The sequence below is a fragment of the Tachyglossus aculeatus genome, chromosome 19 (genome assembly GCF_015852505.1).
Source record: "Tachyglossus aculeatus isolate mTacAcu1 chromosome 19, mTacAcu1.pri, whole genome shotgun sequence".
NCBI classification, from domain to species: Eukaryota; Metazoa; Chordata; class Mammalia; order Monotremata; family Tachyglossidae; genus Tachyglossus; species Tachyglossus aculeatus.
The window spans coordinates 17642006-17663505 of record NC_052084.1 but is presented as its reverse complement, the minus strand read 5'-3'; the positions used below and the strand labels follow the sequence as shown (position 1 = coordinate 17663505).

At 48.2% G+C, this 21500-nt stretch overlaps 1 protein-coding gene across 1 annotated transcript in view; it reads right to left on the bottom strand.

The window, feature by feature from the left end:
* The window catches only part of GLP1R (glucagon like peptide 1 receptor), an 84026-nt gene that overhangs the window by 50516 nt on the left and 12010 nt on the right, over positions 1-21500 (bottom strand). The window contains exon 2 of the mRNA XM_038760864.1: positions 18552-18602. Within this exon, the coding sequence (XP_038616792.1) occupies positions 18552-18602 (51 nt within the window). The remainder of the gene's footprint in view (positions 1-18551; positions 18603-21500) is intronic.

The window sequence follows — 21500 nt, the reverse complement described above, 5'->3', positions numbered from 1 at the left end:
AACAGGCACATTTCCTGACCACAAGGAACTTATAGCCAAAAGGGGGGGACCGACATATATAAAGAATATATATAGAATATAAATAATAGAATATAAAGAATATATATATAGAGAGAAAGCATATATAAAGACCGACGTACATAAAAAGAAAATGACAGATATGTACACAAGTGTTGTGGGGCTGGGAGGGGGATGAATAAAGGGAGCAGAAGGGAGTGGGAGAAGAGGGCTTAGTGAGGGAAGGCTTCTTGGAGGAGATATACCTTCTAGACTGTGAGCCCGTTGTTGGGCAGGGACCGTCTCTATATGTTGCCAACTTGTACTTCCCAAGCGCTTAGTACGGTGCTCCGCGCACAGGAAGCGCTCAATAAATACGATTGAATGAATGAATAACAAATACCACAATTATTATTATTATTGTTATTCTTTCCCTTCCCCCGTTTAAATGGCCAGGGTACCTAGGGGTCATCCGTGAGCCCGTTTATAGACTGTGAGCCTGTTGTTGGGTAGGGACCTTCTCTATATGTCACCAACTTGTATTACCCAAGCGCTTAGTACAGTGCTCTGCACACAGTAAGCGCTCAATAAATACGATTGAATGAATGAATGAATGAATAATACGATTGAATGAATAAGGCTTTGAGGAGGGGAGAGTGATGGTCAGTCAGAGCTCTTTGTGGGCAGGGAATGTGTCTGTTCACTGCAGCGCTCTGCACACAGTCAGGACTCAATAAATACGATTGAATGAATGAACGAATTAATTAATTAATGGGTAAGAAATGGAGCAGCTCTCAGAGCCCAGTTTCCTCACCTCAGGCCACGGATCCCGAGCCTATCCCCCGCTTCACAGCTCCGAGGGGCAGAGACCCTCTCCCTCCAACCCCTCTCCACATCCTTCCTAAGTAGCTACTGCGGCCCAAGGGAGAGGCCTTGGCCCTGGGCCTTGGCCAGCCCCTCCACAGGGGAAAAGCTATTTTTGGCCAGTCCTTTCACAACTGAGGGCTTGAGTCAGGTCATTAAAAAATCGATACCTGACTCATTTTCATGGGGATAAGGCCTTCTGTACCCATGAAAAGCCCCACGGCAGAGGAGGGCCCTCAGCCCCCTCGGGTCTCAGGACCAGAGACACCCTCCCCTCCCAACATCCCAGGCTTTCCCAACATTCCATTATGTTGCCGACTTGTACTTCCCAAGCGCTTAGTACAAGTGCTCTGCACACAGTAAGCGCTCAATAAATGCGATTGATGATGATTCCCAGGGCCGGCCCCCAGACTGAGGCATCACTCCCGCGGGTAGACGGGAGAGGGCACGGAGCGAGGTCACCGATGGGAAGGGTGCACCTTGTCGTGGGGCAGGGAACGTGTCTATCGGCCCTGTAACATTGTACTCTCCCAGACACTTAGTACAGTGCTTTGCACACAGAAAGTGCTCAATAAATACAATTGATTGATTGGAGAGGGGAGAACTCTCAGTGATGCCCGGGGGGCTGCCCCAGAGGCTGAGGCCCCTCCTTCCTCTTCCCCTCTCCATCCCCTCCGCCTTACCTCCTTCCCTTCCCCACAGCACCTGTATATATGTATATATGTTTGTACATATTTATTACTCTATTTATTTTACTTGTACATATCTATCCTATTTATTTTATTTTGTTAATATGTTTTGTTTTGTCTCTGTCTCCCCCTTCTAGACTGTGAGCCCACTGTTGGGTCGGGACCGTCTCTATATGTTGCCAACTTGTACTTCCCAAGCGCTTAGTACAGTGCTCTGCACACAGTAAGCGCTCAATAAATACGATTGATTGATTGATTGATTGATTGAGGCAAACCAGGGGAAGCCACAGGGACAGAACTCCTCTGATATCAGATTGGAACCCAGGATGAAGAAACGAAGGAATTGGAGGCAGTGGGGAAAAGGTAGAGAGCAGGAGGGAAGAAGTGGGGTGGGGATGTGGGGGAAAGCAGCAGAATAATAATAATAATAATAATAAATAATAATAACTGTGGCATTCATTACACTTTTACTATGCACCAGGCACTGTACTAACTAAGGGCTGGGGTGGATATAAGCAAATTGTGTTAGACACAGTCCTTGTCCCACGTGGGGCTCACAGTCTCAATCCCCATTTTCCAGATGAAGTCACCGAGACCCAGAGAAGTGAAGCGACTTGCCCGTGGTCTCACAGCAGACAAGTGGCAGAGCTGGGATTAGAACCCATGACCTTCTGGCTCCCAGGCCTGCAATCTAGTCATTATTTTATGGTGCTATGGACATAAGTGCTGTGGGGCTGGGAGGGGGAATGAATAACGGGAACAGGTCAGGGTGATGCAGAAGGGAGTGGGAGAAGAGGGAAAGAGGGCTTAGTCAGGGAAGGCCTCTTGGAGGAGATGTGCCTTTAATAAGCTTGGTGTGGACGGGGACCGTCTCTTTCTATTGCTGTATTGTAATAATGGTATTTGTTAAGCGCTTACTATGTGCCAACCACTGTTCTAAGTACTTTCCAAGAGCTTAGTACAGTGCTCTGCACCCAGTAAGCACTCAATCATCATCATCATCATCAATCGTATTTATTGAGCGCTTACTATGTGCAGAGCACCGTACTAAGCGCTTGGGAAGTACAAATTGGCAACATATAGAGACAGTCCCTACCCAACAGTGGGCTCACAGTCTGAAAGGGGGAGACAGAGAACAAAACCAAACATATGAACAAAATAAAATAAATAGAATAGATATGTACAAGTAAAATAAATGGAGTAGTAAATATGTACAAACATATATACATATATACAGGTGCTGTGGGGAAGGGAAGGAGGTAAGATGGGGGGGATGGAGAGGGGGACGAGGGGGAGAGGAAGGAAGGGGCTCAGTCTGGGAAGGCCTCCATAAATAATAAATAATAAAGGCCTCCATAACTCAATAAATACGAATGAATTGGAATGAGGTTTTAAAGGCTTTCCCAGGCTGAATGATCCTTTCTCCTCTGCCCTTTCCCTTTAGGACGAATCTCCAGCCTCTCTGACAAAGTGTCCTCACCCCTGGCTCTGACGCCCAGGCTTGATAGTCTGCCTCCCCCAAGAGAAGTGAGCCCCAGACCACGGGCGGCCCAGGCCTTCCCAGACTGAGCCCCTTCCTTCCTCTCCCCCTCGTCCCCCTCTCCATCCCCCCATCTTACCTCCTTCCCTTCCCCACAGCACCTGTATATATGTTTGTACATATTTATTACTCTATTTATTTATTTTACTCATACGTATCTATTCTATTTATTTTATTTTGTTAGTATGTTTGGTTTTGTTCTCCGTCTCCCCCTTTTAGACTGTGAGCCCACTGTTAGGTCGGGACTGTCTCTATATATTGCCGACTTGTACTTCCCAAGAGCTTAGTACAGCGCTCTGCACACAGTAAGCGCTCAATAAATACGATTGATTGATTGATTGATTGACTGACCTCCTGGGGGCTGGATGGAAGCGACATGGCGGGCTCCCCTGTGGCAGGGCACAGACCCAGCGGGCAGAGACGACGGATGAAGCCCAGCTTGGCAGTGACAGAGCCGGGGGGAGGGCACACGAGAGCGGGCATTTTACCAGCTTTCGCCTCCGCCTCTCCGCCGGGCCCAGCGGGGCCGGTTTTCTGGAGGGAAGGGTTGACAGTTATGAGGTCAAACACCCCCCCCAAATCCCCGTCAGGGATGTAACATCATTAGGCCGAGGCTGCGCCCATCACCGCCAGGAGCCCGCTCTTGCCCGGTGACTCATTCATTCATTCATTCAATCGTATTTATTGAGCGCTTACTGTGTGCAGAGCACTGGACTAAGCGCTTGGGAAGTACAATAATAATAATAATGGCATTTATTAAGCGCTTACTATGTGCAAAGCACTGCTCCAAGCGCTGGGGAGGTTACAAGTTGTCTGACGGGGGGCTCACAGTCTTAATCCCCATTTTACGGATGAGGCACAGAGAAGTTAAGTGACTTGCCCGAAGCCACACAACTGACGAGTGACTCCCGGGGGCCACGGGCCTGGGATGCCCTCGGTGGCGACGGGGGAAGGGGCTCTGGGCGGGGACTGGCAGGGGTCACGACTCCGTGCGTGCATGTGGGCACATGTTTGCGATTGTGGGCGCTCCTGGGGGCCCGCAGGAAAGTCAAATCCAGGCGGGAGCAATAGCGGTCGTTGGCACTGGGCTGGGAGCAGGGCGAGGGGCTTCTTACAAGAGATAGATGGCCCACCCTCCCCATCCTCATTCGGTGGGAAGCCGGAGCTGCCTCGGTTGTTGGATTTTCAGTTTCTTAGGATCATCGTGAGCTTCCCCTAGCCCCTCTCTGACGTCCAGGGCCCTCCTCAAGAGACAAGCCAACAGCCGACGTGGCTGAAACCCAACCTCTGCCATCCCACTCCTTCCAAACCTCGGGCCACCCACCACCCTTTCCCACAGAAATTCTTTATCGTTGGTTTTCAGGCGCTCAATCAGTTCACCTCCTCTTACCTTTCCTCACTGCTCTCTCACTACAACCCGACCCACACTCTTCGCTCCACTAATTCCATCAATCAATCGTATTTATTGAGCGCTTACTATGTGCAGAGCACTGTACCAAGTGCTTGGGAAGTACAAATTGGCATCACATAGAGACAGTCCCTACCCAACAGTGGGCTCACAGTCTAAAAGGGGGAGACAGAGAACAGAACCAAACATACCAACAAAATAAAATAAGTAGGATAGAAATGTACAAGTAAAATAAATAAATAAATAAATAAATAGAGTAATAAATAAATATGTACAACCATATATACATATATACAGGTGCTGTGGGGAAGGGAAGGAGGTAAGACGGGGGGATGGAGAGGGGGACGAGGGGGAGAGGAAAGAAGGGGCTCAGTCTGGGAAGGCCTCCTGGAGGAGGTGAGCTCTCAGCAGGGCCTTGAAGGGAGGAAGAGAGCTAGCTTGGCGACCTATTCCTAATTCCGACCTATTCACTGAACCTCCCCCTTTTAGACTGTGAGCCCACTGTTGGGTAGGGACTGTCTCTATATGTTGCCAATTTGTACTTCCCAAGCGCTTAGTACAGTGCTCTGCACATAGTAAGCACTCAATAAATACGATTGATGATTATTATTCTATTTATTTATTTATTTTACTTGTACATTTCTATCCTATTTATTTTATTTTGTTGGTATCCCCCTTTTAGACTGTGAGCCCACTGTTGAGTAGGGACTGTCTCTATGTGTTGCCAATTTGTACTTCCCAAGCGCTTAGTACAGTGCTCTGCACATAGTAAGCACTCAATAAATACGATTGATTGATTGATTGATTGATTGAATGATGATGAACCTCAATGTCCTCTGTCTCATTCATTCAATCAATCGTATTTATTGAGCGCTTACTTCGTGCAGAGCACCGGACTGACAGATAGACAGCGGTGTCTGTCTCACCACCTGCCCCTTAAGCACGCTGAAGCAGCGTGGCTCAGTGGAAAGGGCACGGGCTTTGGAGTCAGAGGTCGTGGGTTCAAATCCCGGCTCTGCCACTTGTCAGCTGTGCGACTTTGGGCAAGTCACTTCACTTCTCTGGGCGTCAGTTCCCTCATCTGTAAAATGGGGATGAAGACTGTGAGTCCCACATGGGACAACCTGATTACCTTGTATCTACCCCAGCGCTTAGAACAGTGCCTTGCACAAATACCAACATTATTATTATTATTATTATTATCCCTCTGGTGTGGAACTCCTTCCCCCTTCTTATCCAAAAGACCACCACTCTACCGCTGTCAAAGCCCTCCTAAAATCACATCTCCTCCGAGAGGCCTTCCCTGACTAAGCCCTCATTTCCCCACCCTAGCTGCCCTCCTTTCTGTGTTGTCCGTGCCTTTGGGTCCGGACCCCCCAAAATTTTTCGATTCTCATCCCACCCCAAACTCAGAGTACTTGTGTACATTTTTTAATGGTATTTGTTAAGCACTTACTATGTGCCAGGCACTGTACTAAGCATTGGGGTAGAAACAAATCTATCAGGCTGGACACAGCCCAAGTCCCACAAGGGGCTCACAGTCTAAACCTCCATTTTACAGATGAGGTAACTGTGGCACTGAGAAATTAAATAATAATAATAATAATAATAATAATGGCATTTGTTAGCGCTTACTATGTGCAAAGCACTGTTCTAAGCGCTGGGGGGGATACAATGTGATCAAGTTGTCCCACGTGGGGCTCACAGCCTTAATCCCCATTTTTACAGATGAGGTAACTGAGGCTCAGAGAAGTTAAGTGACTTGCCCAAGGTCTTATTGTGTGCAGAGCACTGTACTAAGCGCTTGGGACTTGCCCAAGGTCACACAGAAGACAAGCAGCAGAGCCGAGATTAGAACCCAGGTCCTTCTGATTCCCCGGGCCTGTGCTCTATCCAGTACGCTAGGCTGCTTTGAGAAGCAGCGTGGCTCAGTGGAAAGAGCCCGGGCTTTGGAGTCAGAGGTCATGGGTTCAAATCCCGGCTCCGCCACTCGTCAGCTGTGGGACTTTGGGCAAGTTACTTCACTTTTCTGGGCCTTGGTTCCCTCATCTGTAAAATGGGGATTAAGACTGTGAGCCCCCCCGTGGGACAACCTGCTCATCTTGTAAGCTCCCCAGCGCTTAGAACAGTGCTTTGCACATAGTAAGCGATTAATGAATGCCAATATTATTATTATTATTAATACACCTTGCTGCTTACCGTGTGCAGAGCACTGTACTAAGTGCTTGGGAGAGTACAGTATGGCGATTTTAGACTGTGTTTTACACTGTGAGCCCACTGTTGGGTAGGGACTTTATATGTTTCCAACTTGGACTTCCCAAGCGCTTAGTACAGTGCTCTGCACACAGTAAGCGCTCAATAAATACGATTGATTGATTGATTGATTGATTGATTGATATAACAGACGCATTAGAACGCAGGTCCTTCTGATGCCCAGGCCCTGGGCTCTAGCCACGTCTCATATATCTCTAGCCTTACACTCTGCATTTCCTCTATCTGTGACATTAGATTGTTGATCTCCTGTAGACTGTAAGCTCCTCTGAGCAGGGAATAATAATGATGGTATTTATTAAGCGCTTACTATGTGCCAAGCACTGTTCTAAGCGCTGGAATGTGTCTACTAACTCCACTGTAATAATAATAATAATGATGGCATTTATTAAGCGCTTACTATGTGCCAAGCACTGTTCTAAGTGCTGGAATGTGTCTACCAACTCCACTGTAATAATAATAATAATAATGATGGCATTTGTTAAGCGCTTACTATGTGCCAAGCACTGTTCTAAGCGCTGGAATGTGTCTATCAACTCCACTGTAATAATAATAATAATAATGATGGCATTTGTTAAGCGCTTACTATGTGCCAAGCACTGTTCTAAGCGCTGGAATGTGTCTACTAACTCCACTGTAATAATAATAATAATGATGGCATTTATTAAGCGCTTACTATGTGCCAAGCACTGTTCTAAGCGCCGGAATGTGTCTACCAACTCCACTATCATAATAATAATAATAATAATGATGGCATTTATTAAGTGCTTACTATGTGCCAAGCACTGTTCTAAGTGCTGGAATGTGTCTACTAACTCCACTGTAATAATAATAATAATAATGATGGCATTTGTTAAGCACTTACTATGTGCCAAGCACTGTTCTAAGCGCTGGAATGTGTCTATCAACTCCACTGTAATAATAATAATAATAATAATGATGGCATTTGTTAAGCGCTTACTATGTGCCAAGCACTGTTCTAAGCGCTGGAATGTGTCTACTAACTCCACTGTAATAATAATAATAATGATGGCATTTATTAAGCGCTTACTATGTGCCAAGCACTGTTCTAAGCGCCGGAATGTGTCTACCAACTCCACTATCATAATAATAATAATAATAATGGCATTTATTAAGCGCTTACTATGTGCCAAGCACTGTTCTAAGCGCTGGAATGTGTCTACTAACTCCACTGTAATAATAATAATAATGATGACATTTATTAAGCGCTTACTATGTGCCAAGCACTGTTCTAAGCGCCGAAATGTGTCTACCAACTCCACTGTAATAATAATAATAATAATGATGGCATTTGTTAAGCACTTACTATGTGCCAAGCACTGTTCTAAGCGCTGGAATGTGTCTACCAACTCCACTGTAATAATAATAATAATGATGGCATTTATTAAGCACTTACTATGTGCCAAGCACTGTTCTAAGCGCTGGAATGTGTCTACTAACTCCACTGTAATAATAATAATAATAATGGCATTTATTAAGCGCTTACTATGTGCCAAGCACTGTTCTAAGCGCTGGAATGTGTCTGCTAACTCCACTGTTAGAATAATAATAATAATGATGGCATTTATTAAGCGCTTACTATGTGCCAAGCACTGTTCTAAGCGCTGGAATGTGTCTACCAACTCCACTGTAATAATAATAATAATGATGGCATTTATTAAGTGCTTACTATGTGCCAAGCACTGTTCTAAGCGCTGGAATGTGTCTACCAACTCCACTGTAATAATAATAATAATGATAGCATTTATTAAGCGCTTACTATGTGCCAAGCACTGTTCTAAGCGCTGGAATGTGTCTATCAACTCCACTGTAATAATAATAATAATAATAATGATGGCATTTGTTAAGCGCTTACTATGTGCCAAGCACTGTTCTAAGCGCTGGAATGTGTCTACTAACTCCACTGTAATAATAATAATAATGATGGCATTTATTAAGCGCTTACTATGTGCCAAGCACTGTTCTAAGCGCCGGAATGTGTCTACCAACTCCACTATAATAATAATAATAATAATGATGGCATTTATTAAGCGCTTACTATGTGCCAAGCACTGTTCTAAGCGCTGGAATGTGTCTACCAACTCCACTGTAATAATAATAATAATGATGGCATTTATTAAGCGCTTACTATGTGCAAAGCACTGTTCTAAGCGCTGGAATGTGTCTACTAACTCCACTGTAATAATAATAATAATGATGGCATTTATTAAGTGCTTACTATGTGCCAAGCACTGTTCTAAGCGCTGGAATGTGTCTACCAACTCCACTGTAATAATAATAATAATAATGATGGCAGTTGTTAAGCACTTACTATGTGCCAAGCACTGTTCTAAGCGCTGGAATGTGTCTACCAACTCCACTGTAATAATAATAATAATGATGGCATTTATTACGCACTTACTATGTGCCAAGCACTGTTCTAAGCACTGGAATGTGTCTACTAACTCCACTGTAATAATAATAATAATGATGGCATTTATTAAGCGCTTACTATGTGCCAAGCACTGTTCTAAGCGCTGGAATGTGTCTACCAACTCCACTGTAATAATAATAATAATAATGATGGCAGTTGTTAAGCACTTACTATGTGCCAAGCACTGTTCTAAGCGCTGGAATGTGTCTACCAACTCCACTGTAATAATAATAATAATGATAGCATTTATTAAGCGCTTACTATGTGCCAAGCACTGTTCTAAGCGCTGGAATGTGTCTACCAACTCCACTGTAATAATAATAATAATAATGATGGCATTTATTAAGCGCTTACTTGTGCCAAGCACTGTTCTAAGCGCTAAAATGTGTCTACCAACTCCACTGTAATAATAATAATAATGATGGCATTTATTAAGCGCTTACTATATGCAAAGCACTGTTCTAAGCGCTGTATTGTTCTCTTTCAAGCGCTTAGTACAGTGCACTGCACACAGTAAGAGCTCAATAGCTTGACTGATGGATTAGGAGCAGTAGGTCCCAATTAAAGTCCTGACAGACACTCAGCGAGACTTAATCAGGCCCCTACTCCCTGGATGAATAGCAGGGAGGAAGAGTCAGACTTTCTTTCATTCCTTCATTCAATCGTATTTATTGAGCGCTTACTGTGTGCAGAGCACTGTACTAAGCGCTTGGGAAGCACAAGTCAGCGACATATAGAGACGGTCCCTACCCAACAACGGGCTCACGGTCTAGAAGGGGGAGGCAGACAACAAAACAAAACACGGAGACAGGTGTCCAGATCGTCAGAACAAATAGAATTAAAGCTCTATGCCCATCATTAGCAAAATAAATAGAATAGTAAATATGTACAAGTAAAATGAATACAGTAATAAATCTGTACAAATCTATACAAGTGTTATGGGGAGGGGAAGGGGGTAGGGCTCCAATATAGGCCATCCATCATTAGGAGACCAGGTACATTTAAATCGGCATTTTTGCAGAAAATAAAGCGCTTAAAAGTGTAATCAAATTCTATTTATTGGAACGGAGATTTAGAGGTGCAGTTTTTGTGCCTTTTTATCCATGTGCTGCTTTCCTGCATCATCATCAGCCTCAATGATATTTAGTGAGTACTTACGGCGTGCAGAGCACTGTACTAAGTGCTTGAGAGAGTACAATATGACAGAGTTGGTAGACCCTTTCCCTGCCCACAACGAGCTTACCGTCTAAAGGGGGACAGAGGCATATGTCCGGAACGTTTTCGTTGTGTCAGTAAGAGTCAGACCAGTCAGCCTTAGCTCTGCCACATTTTTTTTTAGTGGTATTTGTTCAGTGCTTACCTTGTGCCAAGCACTGGGGCAGATACAAGATCATCAGGATGGACACAGTCCCTGTCCATATGCAGCTAAGTAGGAATCCCCGTTTTCCAGCTGAAGAAACTGAAGCATGCAGAAGTGAAGTGACTTGCCCAAGGTCACCTAGCAGACAAGTGGCAGAGCCAGGATTATCATCATCAATCGTATTTATTGAGTGCTTACTGTGTGCAGAGCACTGTACTAAGCGCTTGGGAGGTCCAAGTTGGCAACATATAGAGACAGTCCCTACCCAACAGTGGGCTCACAGTCTAAAAGGGGGAGACAGAGAACAAAACCAAACATACTAACAAAATAAAATAAATAGAATAGATATGTATGAGTAAAATAAATAGAGTAATAAATATGTACAAACATATATACAGGTGCTGTGGGGAAGGGAAGGAGGTAAGATGGGGGGATGGAGAGGGGGACGAGGGGGAGAGGAAGGAAGGGGCTCAGTCTGGGAAGGCCTCCTGGAGGAGGTGAGCTCTCAGTAGGGCCTTGAAGGGAGGAAGAGGATTAGAACCCAGGTTCTCTGCCTCTTAGGCCTGTGCTCTTTCCACGAGGCCACGCTGTTTCTCTGTATGACCTTGGGCAAGTCAGTTATGTTCTCTGTGCCTCAGTTTCCTCATGTGTGAAACAGGAACAAAATGCCTGTTCTCCCTCCCTCTTTGACAGTAACTCTCATGTAGAACAGGGACAATGAACCTTTTGAACCCTCCTGTCCTCTTCTCCCACTCCCTTCTGCGTTGCCCTGACTTGCTCCCTTTATTCATCCCCCCTCCAAGTCCCACAGCACTGATGTAACATATCTGTCATTAATTTCTTTATATTAACTGTAAGCTCGTTGTGGGCAGGGAATGCACCCGTTATATTGCAGTGCTCAGTACGGTGCTCGGCACACAGTAAACACTCAATAAATGCAATCGACTGACTGTTATGAATGAGCTGACTATCTTGCATCTACCCCAGTGCTTAGCGTACGGCTTGGCACAATGTAAGCTTGTAATACAATCATCCTCAAGCCATTCCTCCCTCCTATCCATTATTTCCCTAAGAAGTTGTCCGAGCCCAGCCCACTCCGGGAAGAATATGTTCCAGAAAGGCAGACGGAGAATCCCAGAGTTGGAAGCACAGGGTCTCTTGAACTTAGTCCAACCTTCCCCTTGCCATTCATTCATTCATTCATTCAATTCTATTAATTGAGCACTTACCGTGTGCAGAGCACTGTACTAAGCGCTTGGGAGAGTACACTATAACAATAAACAGACACATTCCCTGCCCACAATGAGTTCATTCATTCATTCAATCGTATTTATTGAGCGCTTACTGTGTGCAGAGCACTGTACTAAGCGCTTGGGAAGTACAGGTTGGCAACATATAGAGACGGTCCCTACCCAACAGTGGGCTCCGGTCTAGGGGAGAAGGCAGACCAGAAGCTAAAGTGGGAGGGGAGGAGTTCAAACAATCGGTCACCCAACGGTATCGACTGAGCCCCTACTATGTGCAGAGGCACTGTACTAAGCGCTTGGGAGAGTACAGTGCAATGCAGTTGGTAGACCTGTCCTCTGTCCACCAGGAGCTAATAGTCTAGAGGGGGAGATGAGGCAAAACGAATGATGGATATGTATTTAAGTGCTGCAGGGCTGAGGGTGGGGGGGAATATCAAGCATTTAAATACAGATCCAAGTATAGAGGTGAATCCATGTGCATAGGTGACGCAGAGGGGAGAGGGAATAGGGGAAATGAGGGTTTAGTCGGGGAAGCCCTCTGGGAGGAGATGTGCTTTTCATAGGCTTTGAAGGTGGGGAGAGTGGAGGCCTGTTGAATCTGTTGGGTAGGGACTGTATATGTTGCCAATTTGTACTTCCCAAGCGCTTAGTACAGTGCTCTGCACATAGTAAGCGCTCAATAAATACGATTGATGATGATGATGAAGAAGGGAGCCCCAGACCAGAGTGGGGAGGTGGTCAAGCTGACGACCAGAAAGATGAGATTAAGGCACAGTGAGTAAATTGGCATTGCAGGGGCGAGACGTGTGGGCTGAATTATAGTAGAAAAATCAGCGGAGGAAAGATAGGAAGGGGCGAGCTGATTGAACACTTTAAAGCTGATGGTAAGGCATTTCTGTCAGATGCGGAGGTGGATGGGTAACCACTGGAGGTTTTTGAGGAGAGGGGAGACGTGAAGCGCATGTTTTTTCGGAAAAACGATCCAGCTAGCAGAGTGATGTAAGGACTGGAGTGGGGAGAGACAGGAGGCAGGAAGGTCAGTGAGAAGGGTGATGGATTATAGGATAAGTGTTTGGATCACTTTGGGCAAGTCACTTAACTTCTCTGGGCCTCAGCTACCTCATCTGTAAAACGGGGATTAAGACCATGAGCCCCCCGTGGGACAACCTGCTCACCTTGTAACCTCCCCAGCGCTTAGAAACAGTGCTTCGCACATAGTAAGCGCTTAATAAATGCCGTCATTATTATCAGCCTAATAGCAGTTCAGATTGGGAGGAAAGGGTGGATTTTAGTGATGTTGTGAAGGTTGAACCGACGGGATTTGGTGACAGATTGAATACGTGAGTTGAATGAGAGAGATGAGTTGAAGATCATCCTAAGGCTTGTGACGATCAGGAGGATAGTGGTGTTGTCTACAGTGATGGGGAAAATCTTGGGTAGGACAGGGTTTGGGTGGGAAGATAAGGAGTTCTCTTTTGGACCTGTTAAGTTTGAGGTGTTGGCAGGACATCCAAGTGGAGATGTCACGAAGGCCGGAGGAAGTGTGAAGGAGAGTGGTAGGGGTTGGAGAGGTAGGTTTGGGAATTGACCGCACAGAGACGGTTGCTGAAGCTGAAGGGGTGAATTCACTCATTCAATCGTATTTATTGAGCCCTTACTGTGTGCAAAGCACTGTACCAAGTGCTTGGGAGAGTACCATATAATGATACGTGAGTTCTCCAAGGGAGTGGGTGTAGATGAAGAATAGAAGGGGCCCCAAAACTGAGCCTTGAGGGACCCCCACAGTTAGAGGGTGGGAGGCAGAGGGGGAACCAGCAAGAAAAAGCAGCCAGAGAGATAAGAGGAGAGCCAAGAGAGGACAGTGTCAGGGAAGCCAAGGTTGGATGATGTTTCCAGGAGAAGGGGGTGGTCCACAGTGTCAAAGGCAGCTGAGAGGTACGGGAGGATTGGGATGGAGTAGAGGCCGTTGGATTTGGCAGGAAGGGGATCACTGTTGACCTTTGAGAGGGAAATTTCCGTGGATTGAAGGGGGCAGAAGCCAGACTGGAAAGGGTCAAGGAGAGAATTTGAGGAGAGGAAGTGGAAGCAGCAGGTATAGAAGTGGTCTGTGCTCCCGCTGTTTTTGGGACCTCCACTGCCGCACCCCAGGGGCAGGAGAACCATCCAAGTGAAAACGCTGGAGATTCAAAGATGTTTTAGGGCCCAATCTGCCCCCATAGGGGAGTTAAGGGGACCACTAGAGTCTACGGTACTGTACCCCCGCCCCCCCACAATGTTTCATTCATTCATTCATTCAACCATATTTATTGAGCGCTTACTGTGTGCAGAGCACTGTACTAAGCGCTTGGGAAGTACAAGTTGCTATTGTGTGCAGAGCACTGTACTAAGCGCTTGGGAAGTACAAGTTGCCAACATATAGAGACGGTCCCTACCCAACAACAGGCTCACAGTCTAGAATGGGGAGACAGACAACAAAACAAAACATGTGGACAAGTGTCAAGTCGTCAGAACAAATAGAATTAAAGCTAAATGCACATCATTAACAAAATAAATAGAATAGTAAATAGGTGCAAGTAAAATAAACAGAATAATAAATCTGTACAAGCATACATACAGGTGCTGTGGGGAGGGGAAGGAGGTAGGGTGGGGGGGGATGGGGAGGGGGAGAGGAAAAAGGGGGCTCAGTCTGGGAAGGCCTCTTTTATTACCTCTGGTGTGGTTACTTCTGAGCTAAAAATAGCCCAGGAGTATCAAGGGAAAGGGGATGAACTGTGGTTTTGGGGGGCACCCAGCTTCCTCTGGCTCTGTATGAAGACCACAGGATATACCAGAAGGAGCATTAATTAGGTTGGGGTTTTAGTCCCTCTTCTGCCCTGGCCTGCAGTATGATTTGGACAAGTGCCTTAGCCTATAATAATAATAATAGTAACGGAACGGTATTTGTTAAGTGCTAATTTTATGCCAATACTGTGTTAATAGTTGGCTGAGGCGGATACAAAAAGACAATCAGATCAGGCAGATGTCCCTGCTCCACAAGGGGCTCACAGTCTAAGGCTGGGCGGGGAATGTGTCTGTTTATTGTTGCAGCATACTCTCCCAAACGCTTAGTACAGTACTCTGCCCATAATAAGTGCTTAATAAATATGACTGAACAAGAGGGAAGGATAACTTCTATTTAATCTCCATTCTATGGATGAGGAAACTGAGGCACAGAACAGTGATTCTGCCAAGGTCCCACACCTCCCAGGGGGTGGAGCTGGGATTAGCCAGATCCCCTGACTCCCAGTTCTGTGTTTTTTTCCACTGGGACCTTTCTCTGAGTCTGTTTCCCTCTCTAAAAAATAGGGAGGCAAACCTATCACCCTTAATCAACAGCATTAATTTCGCATCTATATAAGCAGAGCGCTGTGCTAAGCCCTTGGAAGAGCCAGATAGAATTAGCGAACATAATCCCTGCCCACATAGAATTTACCCTCTAGTTGGGTGAGAAAGACAGATAAATGACAGAAACAAGGAGTTAACAAAAGATAAGTTACTTGTTTAGGAGTCACAGAGGGGCTGAAGGGGCAGTTGGCAAGTGTGGAGGTTAGACGTGGGGAGGTGAAAAATAGGGAGGTAAATCTATCACCCTTAATCAGCAGCATTAATTTCGCACCTATATACGCAGAGCGCTGTGCTAAACCCTCGGAAGAGCCAGATCGAATTAGCGAACATAATCCCTGCCCACATTGAATTTACTCTCTAGTTGGGTGAGAAAGACAGATAAATGACAGAAACAAGGAGTTAACAAAAGATAAATTACATGTTTAGGTGTCACAGAGGGGCTGAAGAGGCAGTTGGCAAGTGTGGAGGTTAGACGTGGGGAGGTGAGAGATTAACAGGGGAAACTGAACAAGCCAGATGAGCCCACTGTTGGGCTGTCTCTATATGTTGCCAACTTGTACTTCCCAAGCACTTAGTACAGTGCTCTGCACACAGTAAGCGCTCAATAAATACGATTGATTGATTGATTGATTGAATGATTGAAATAAAAGTATCTGGGGAAGTTAAAACACCACAGAAACTATGTTTCTCCCTGCCGATGGGGATGGGAGCAGTAGAGGAGAAGGATCTCTGACCGGGAGAGCCAAGAGAGGGGAGCGCTCTGAAATGTCAAAGATGCAGCTTAAAAGAAGATAATCATTGCGGCATTTGTTAAGTGCTTACTCTGTGCCAGGCACTGTACTAAGCCCTGGGGTGGGTACGAGCAAACTGGGTTGGATACAGTCCCTGTCCCACATGGGGCTCCCAGTCTCAATCCTCATTTTATAGATGAGGTAACTGAGGCCCAGAGAAGTGAAGTGACTTGCCCGAGGTCACAAAGCAGACCAGTGGCAGAGCCAGGATTAGAATCCATGACCTTCTGACTTCCAGCCCATGTTCTGGCCACTCTTGAAGGAGGATAGAGGACGAGAGACTTGGGGTAGTAGAAGGACCACATGACCGGGTGAGGAGATGGAAAGTTCAGGGGGTCACTTGGTTGTGCAGGCTGAGAATTGGGGGTTTCGGGAGGAAGGATGGGGGGAGAGGAGTGGGTGGAGGTTGAGGCGCAGCCCTGGAGGAGTGAGCAGTGGTCATGGGTGATTGGAAATCTGGATATTGGGAGGGAAGAGAGTGAAGCGATGGTCTTTGTTAGAGAAAGACCCGGCAGGAGGAAGGATGGGGGAGGAATGGTCATGGGAGAAGGGGCATTTCTCTAAGTGCTCCCCAGGATATGTTCCCCACAGTCTTGGCAGGCTTAGAGGGGGGGAACTTTGGGGAGGACAGGCAGGTGAGAAGGTGCGAGGCTCCCAGTCTCTCAATCCCCATTTTACCGACGAGGTAACTGAGGCCCAGAGAAGTGAGGTGACTCGCCCAAGGTCACACAGCAGACAAATGGCCGAGCCGGCATTAGATCCCGTGCCTTTCTGACTTCCAGCCCAGGCTCTGTCCACCCTTGAAAGGAGATAGAAGCTGAGAGAAAGTTCCCTCCCTCATTTCAAAGTGAGCCGGCTCCGAGGCTTCGGAGCCAGAGAAGCAGTGTGGCTTAGTGACGGGAGCTAGGGCTTGGGAGTCAGAGGACGTGGGTTCTAATCCTGGCTCTGCCCCTTGTCAGCTGTGTGACCTTGGGCGAGTCGCTTCACTTCTCTGGGCCTCAGTTACCTCATCTGTCAAACAGGGGACTGTGAGCCTTATGTGGGACAACCTGATTACCTTGTATCTAACCCAGCACTTCCCCCAGGGGAGGTCACCAGTAGGCAGCACTTATATATATATAAGTATATAAAGTACTTAAAAGTATATAAAGTATACTTATATATATATAAAGTATACTTATGTATATAAGTATATAAATTTGTCATTTTATATATTTATATTGATGCCTGTTTACTTGTATCGACACCCGTCTCCCCTCCTCTAGACTGTGGGCTCGTTGTGGGCAGAGAAGCAGCGTGGCTCAGTGGAAAGAGCCTGGGCTTGAGAGTCAGAGGTCACGGGTTCTAATCCCCGCTCAGTCACTTGTCAGCTGTGTGAGCTTGGGCAAGCCACTTCACTTCTCTGGGCCTCAGTTACCTCATCTTTAAAATGGGGATGAAGACTGTGAGCCCCCCGTGGGACAATCTGACTACCTTGTATCTCCCCTCCAGCGCTTGGAAACATGTTTGGCACATAGTAAGTGCTTAACAAATGACATTATCATTATTATTATTGTCTCTATTGCTGTATTGGACTTTCCCGTGCGCTTAATACAGTGCTATGCACACAATAAGCGCTCAATAAATATGACTGAATGGATGAGGGATGCCGAGACCCCCTGGGAGAGGGTGGGGAGGAAGGGGCTCAGCTCGGAGCTCCGAAGAGAGAGGGGGTCGGGGGGAAACTGGGGCGAGGCAAAGCACTGTGCTATGCTCCTCTTCCCTACCCCCGACAGGTTTCTGCCCCTTCTTCCATGCCCCTGTCCCCTCTCATTTCACCCTATCCTGCCCCAACAATAATAAAAATAATAATAATAGCATTTGTTAAGCGCTTAGTATATGCCAGGCACTGAACCACGCTCCTCTTCCCTACCCCCTGACACATTTCTGCCCCTTCCCGCCATTTGCCCCTTCTTCCATGCCCCTACCCCCTCACCCTCTCCTGCCCCAATAATAACAATGATAATAATAATGGCATTCGTTAAGCTCTTACTACGTGCCACTGTACTACGCTCCCCTTCCCCACTCCCTGACAAGTTTCTGCCCCTTCTTCCATGCCCCTGTCCCCTCTCTCCATCCTGCCCCGATAATAAAAATGATAATAATAATGGCATTTGTTAAGCACTTACTATGTGCCAGACACTGTAATATGCGCTTCTTTCCTAACCCCTGACACTTTTCTGCCCCTTTCCCCCTCTGCTCCTTCTTCCATGCCCCTGTCCCCACCTCCCGTCCACCCCATCCTGCCCCAATAATAATACTATTTAGGGCATTTAAGCGCTTCCTAGGTGCCAGACACTGTACTACTCCCTGACAGATTTCTGCCCCTTCTTCCATGCCCCTGTCCCCACCTCCCGTCCATCCCTTCCTGCCCCCACAACAATACTATTTATGGCATTTAAGCGCTTACCTAGGTGGCCGGCACTGTACTACGCTCCCCTTCCCTGCTCCCTGGCAGGTTTCTGGCCCTTGTTCCATGCCCCTGCCCGCCGTCCCCGGGTCCCGGCCCGCCCCCCGGGGGACTCACCTGGGGTCTGGGTCCGGCCGTGCCCGGGGCCCCGAGGAGGAGCAGGAGGAGGAGGAGGAGGAGGAGGAAGAGGAGGGGCCGCAGGGGCCGGGGCATGGCCGAGGCGGTCAGGACGGGAGCCCGATCCCGGGACCCATAGGGTCACCGGCTGCGGAGCCGCTCGCCCGGGACCGCAGCCACCACCGGGACACAGAGACACAGACGACAGAGCCGGAGCCGGAGCCGGAGCCGGTCCAGCCCAGCTCAGCCCAGGACCAGCCCAGCCCAGCCAAGTCCAGCCCAGTCCAGCTCAGCCCAGACCAGCCCAGCTCAGCCCAGGACCAGCCCAGGACCAGCCCAGCCCAGCCCAGCCCAGCCAAGTCCAGCACAGTCCAGCTCAGCCCAGACCAGCCAAGTCCAGCCCAGTCCAGCTCAGCCCAGCTCAGCCCAGGACCAGTCCAGGACCAGTCCAGGACCAGCCCAGCCCAGCCCAACCCAGCCCAGCACAGACCAGTCCAGCCCAGCCCAACCCAGCTCAGTCCAGCCCAGTCCAGCACAGCCCAGACCAGCCCAGCTCAGCCCAGCCCAGTCCAGCCCAGCCCGGTCCAGCCCAGCCCAGCCCAGCCCAGCCCAGGACCAGCATAGCCCAGACCAGCACAGTCCAGTCCAGTCCAGTCCAGCACAGTCCAGCCCAGCCCAGCCCAGCACAGCACAGTCCAGCCCAGTCCAGCCCAGCACAGTCCAGTCCAGCTCAGCACAGTCCAGTCCAGCACAGTCCAGCTCAGCACAGTCCAGTCCAGCCCAGCCCAGCCCAGTCCAGCCCAGTCCAGTCCAGCCTAGCCCAGCCCAGTCCAGTCCAGCCCAGCCCAGCTCAGCCCAGGACCAGCCTAGCCCAGCCCAGTCCAGCCCATCCCCTCCCAACGTCGGGGGCGGGGCGTGTGGGCGGGCTTGGGGGTCTTCCCCTCCTTCCCTCCCCTCCCATCCCGTCCTCCCATCCCGTCCCGTCCCCTCCCGTCCCCGCCGGCCGAGCGGTGGCCCCCCTCCCCCCAGCCAGGTAGCCAAAGTCCGGCGTCCGGATCCTCTTCGGCCACCGCCCCCCCCTCCTCCCCCCGGGTCCGCGACCACCAGGTTGAAGCTCTTGTGGAAAAATGGATGGGGTGTGGGGGCGCAGGGCCCACCCCTTGGGTGACCAGAGGAACGCCCTCCCTCCGCACATCTGCCAAGCTAGCTCTCTTCCTCCCTTCAAAGCCCTACTGAGTGCTCACCTCCTCCAGGAGGCCTGCCAAGCTGGCTCTCTTCCTCCCTTCAAAGCCCTACTGAGCGCTCACCTCCTCCAGGAGGCCTGCCAAGCTGGCTCTCTTCCTCCCTTCAAAGCCCTACTGAGCGCTCACCTCCTCCAGGAGGCCTGCCCGCACTCAGCCCCCTCCTTCCTCTCCCCCTCTTTACCCCCTTCCCCTCCCCACAGCACCTGGATATATGTTTGGACAGATTTATTACTCTTTTGATTTTACTTGTACATATCCATTCTATTGATTTCATTTTGTTAATATGTCTTGTTTCGTTGTCTGTCTCCCCCTTCTAGACTGTGAGCCCGCCGCTGGGTAGGGGCTGTCTCTATATGTTGCCAACTTGGACTTCCCGAGCGCTTGGTCCAGTGCTCTGCACACAGTAAGCGCTCAATAAATACGATTGAATGAATGAATGAATTCTATTTATTTTATTTTGATAATATGTCCTGTTTCGTTGTCTGTCTCCCCCTTCTAGACTGCGAGTCTGCTGTTGGGTCGGGACCGTCTCTAGATGTTGCCAACTTGGACTTCCCAAGCGCTTAGTCCAGTGCTCTGCACACAGTAAGCGCTCAATAAATACGATTGAAAGAAGGACTGAATGAATGAGAGAGGACCCTCCCTCTCTTTCCCCTCGCCCTGCCGCATGGCCCTCCCTGTCTACCCGGGGGCACGTCCCTACCCCTCTCTTCCAGCCCACCAGGACAGTCCGTCCGTGCCAGTTAGGGTATCCCTTCCTTTCTCTGGTCACTTCTGGCCTTGTACTTCCCAAGCGCTTAGTACAGTGCTCTGCACACAGTAAGCGCTCAATAAATACAATTGACTGATTGATTCTGGCCTGTCCCAGGAGAGGAGGTGCCCCCCTACCCACCCCCTCTCTATCTCTGCCGACCCGGGGGACACTTACCATCATGGGTGGCCGCTTTCCCAACGCTTAGAATAATAATAATAATAATAATAATAATAATAATAATAATAATAATAATAATGACATTTATTAAGCTCTGGGGAGGTTACAAGGTGATCAGGCTGTCCCCCGGGGGCCTCACAGTCTTAATCCCCATTTTACAGATGAGACCACTGAGGCCCAGAGAAGTGACTTTCCCAAAGTCACACAGCTGACAATTGGCGGAGTTGGGATTCGAACCCATGACCTCCGGCTCCAAAGCCCGGGCTCTTTCCACTGAGCCACGCTGCTTGGAACAGTGCTTGGCACATAGCACATTCCTCTGCTCCTCCTCCCCTTCCCATCGCCCCCACTCCCTTCCTCTGCCCTCACCCACAGCACTTGTGTATATTTGTACAGATTTATTACTCCTCTCTTTATCAATCATGTGTCTATAGCTATAATCCTATTTATCTGTTCTAATGGTATCGACGGCCGTCTGCTTGTTTTGTTTTGTCTCCCCCTTCTAGACTGTGAGCCCGTTGTTGGGTCGGGACCGTCTCCGCTGCTGATCTGTACTTTCCAAGCGTTTAGTACAGTGCTCTGCACACAGTACGCGCTCAATTCATGCGATTGATTGACTGACTGAATGAATGAATAGTAAGCGCTTAATCAATCACTCAATCATATTTATTGAGCGCTTACTGTGTGCAGAGCACTGTACTAAGCGCTTGGGAAGTACAACTTGGCAAAACATAGAGATAGTCCCTACCCAACAGTGGGCTCACAGTCTGAAAG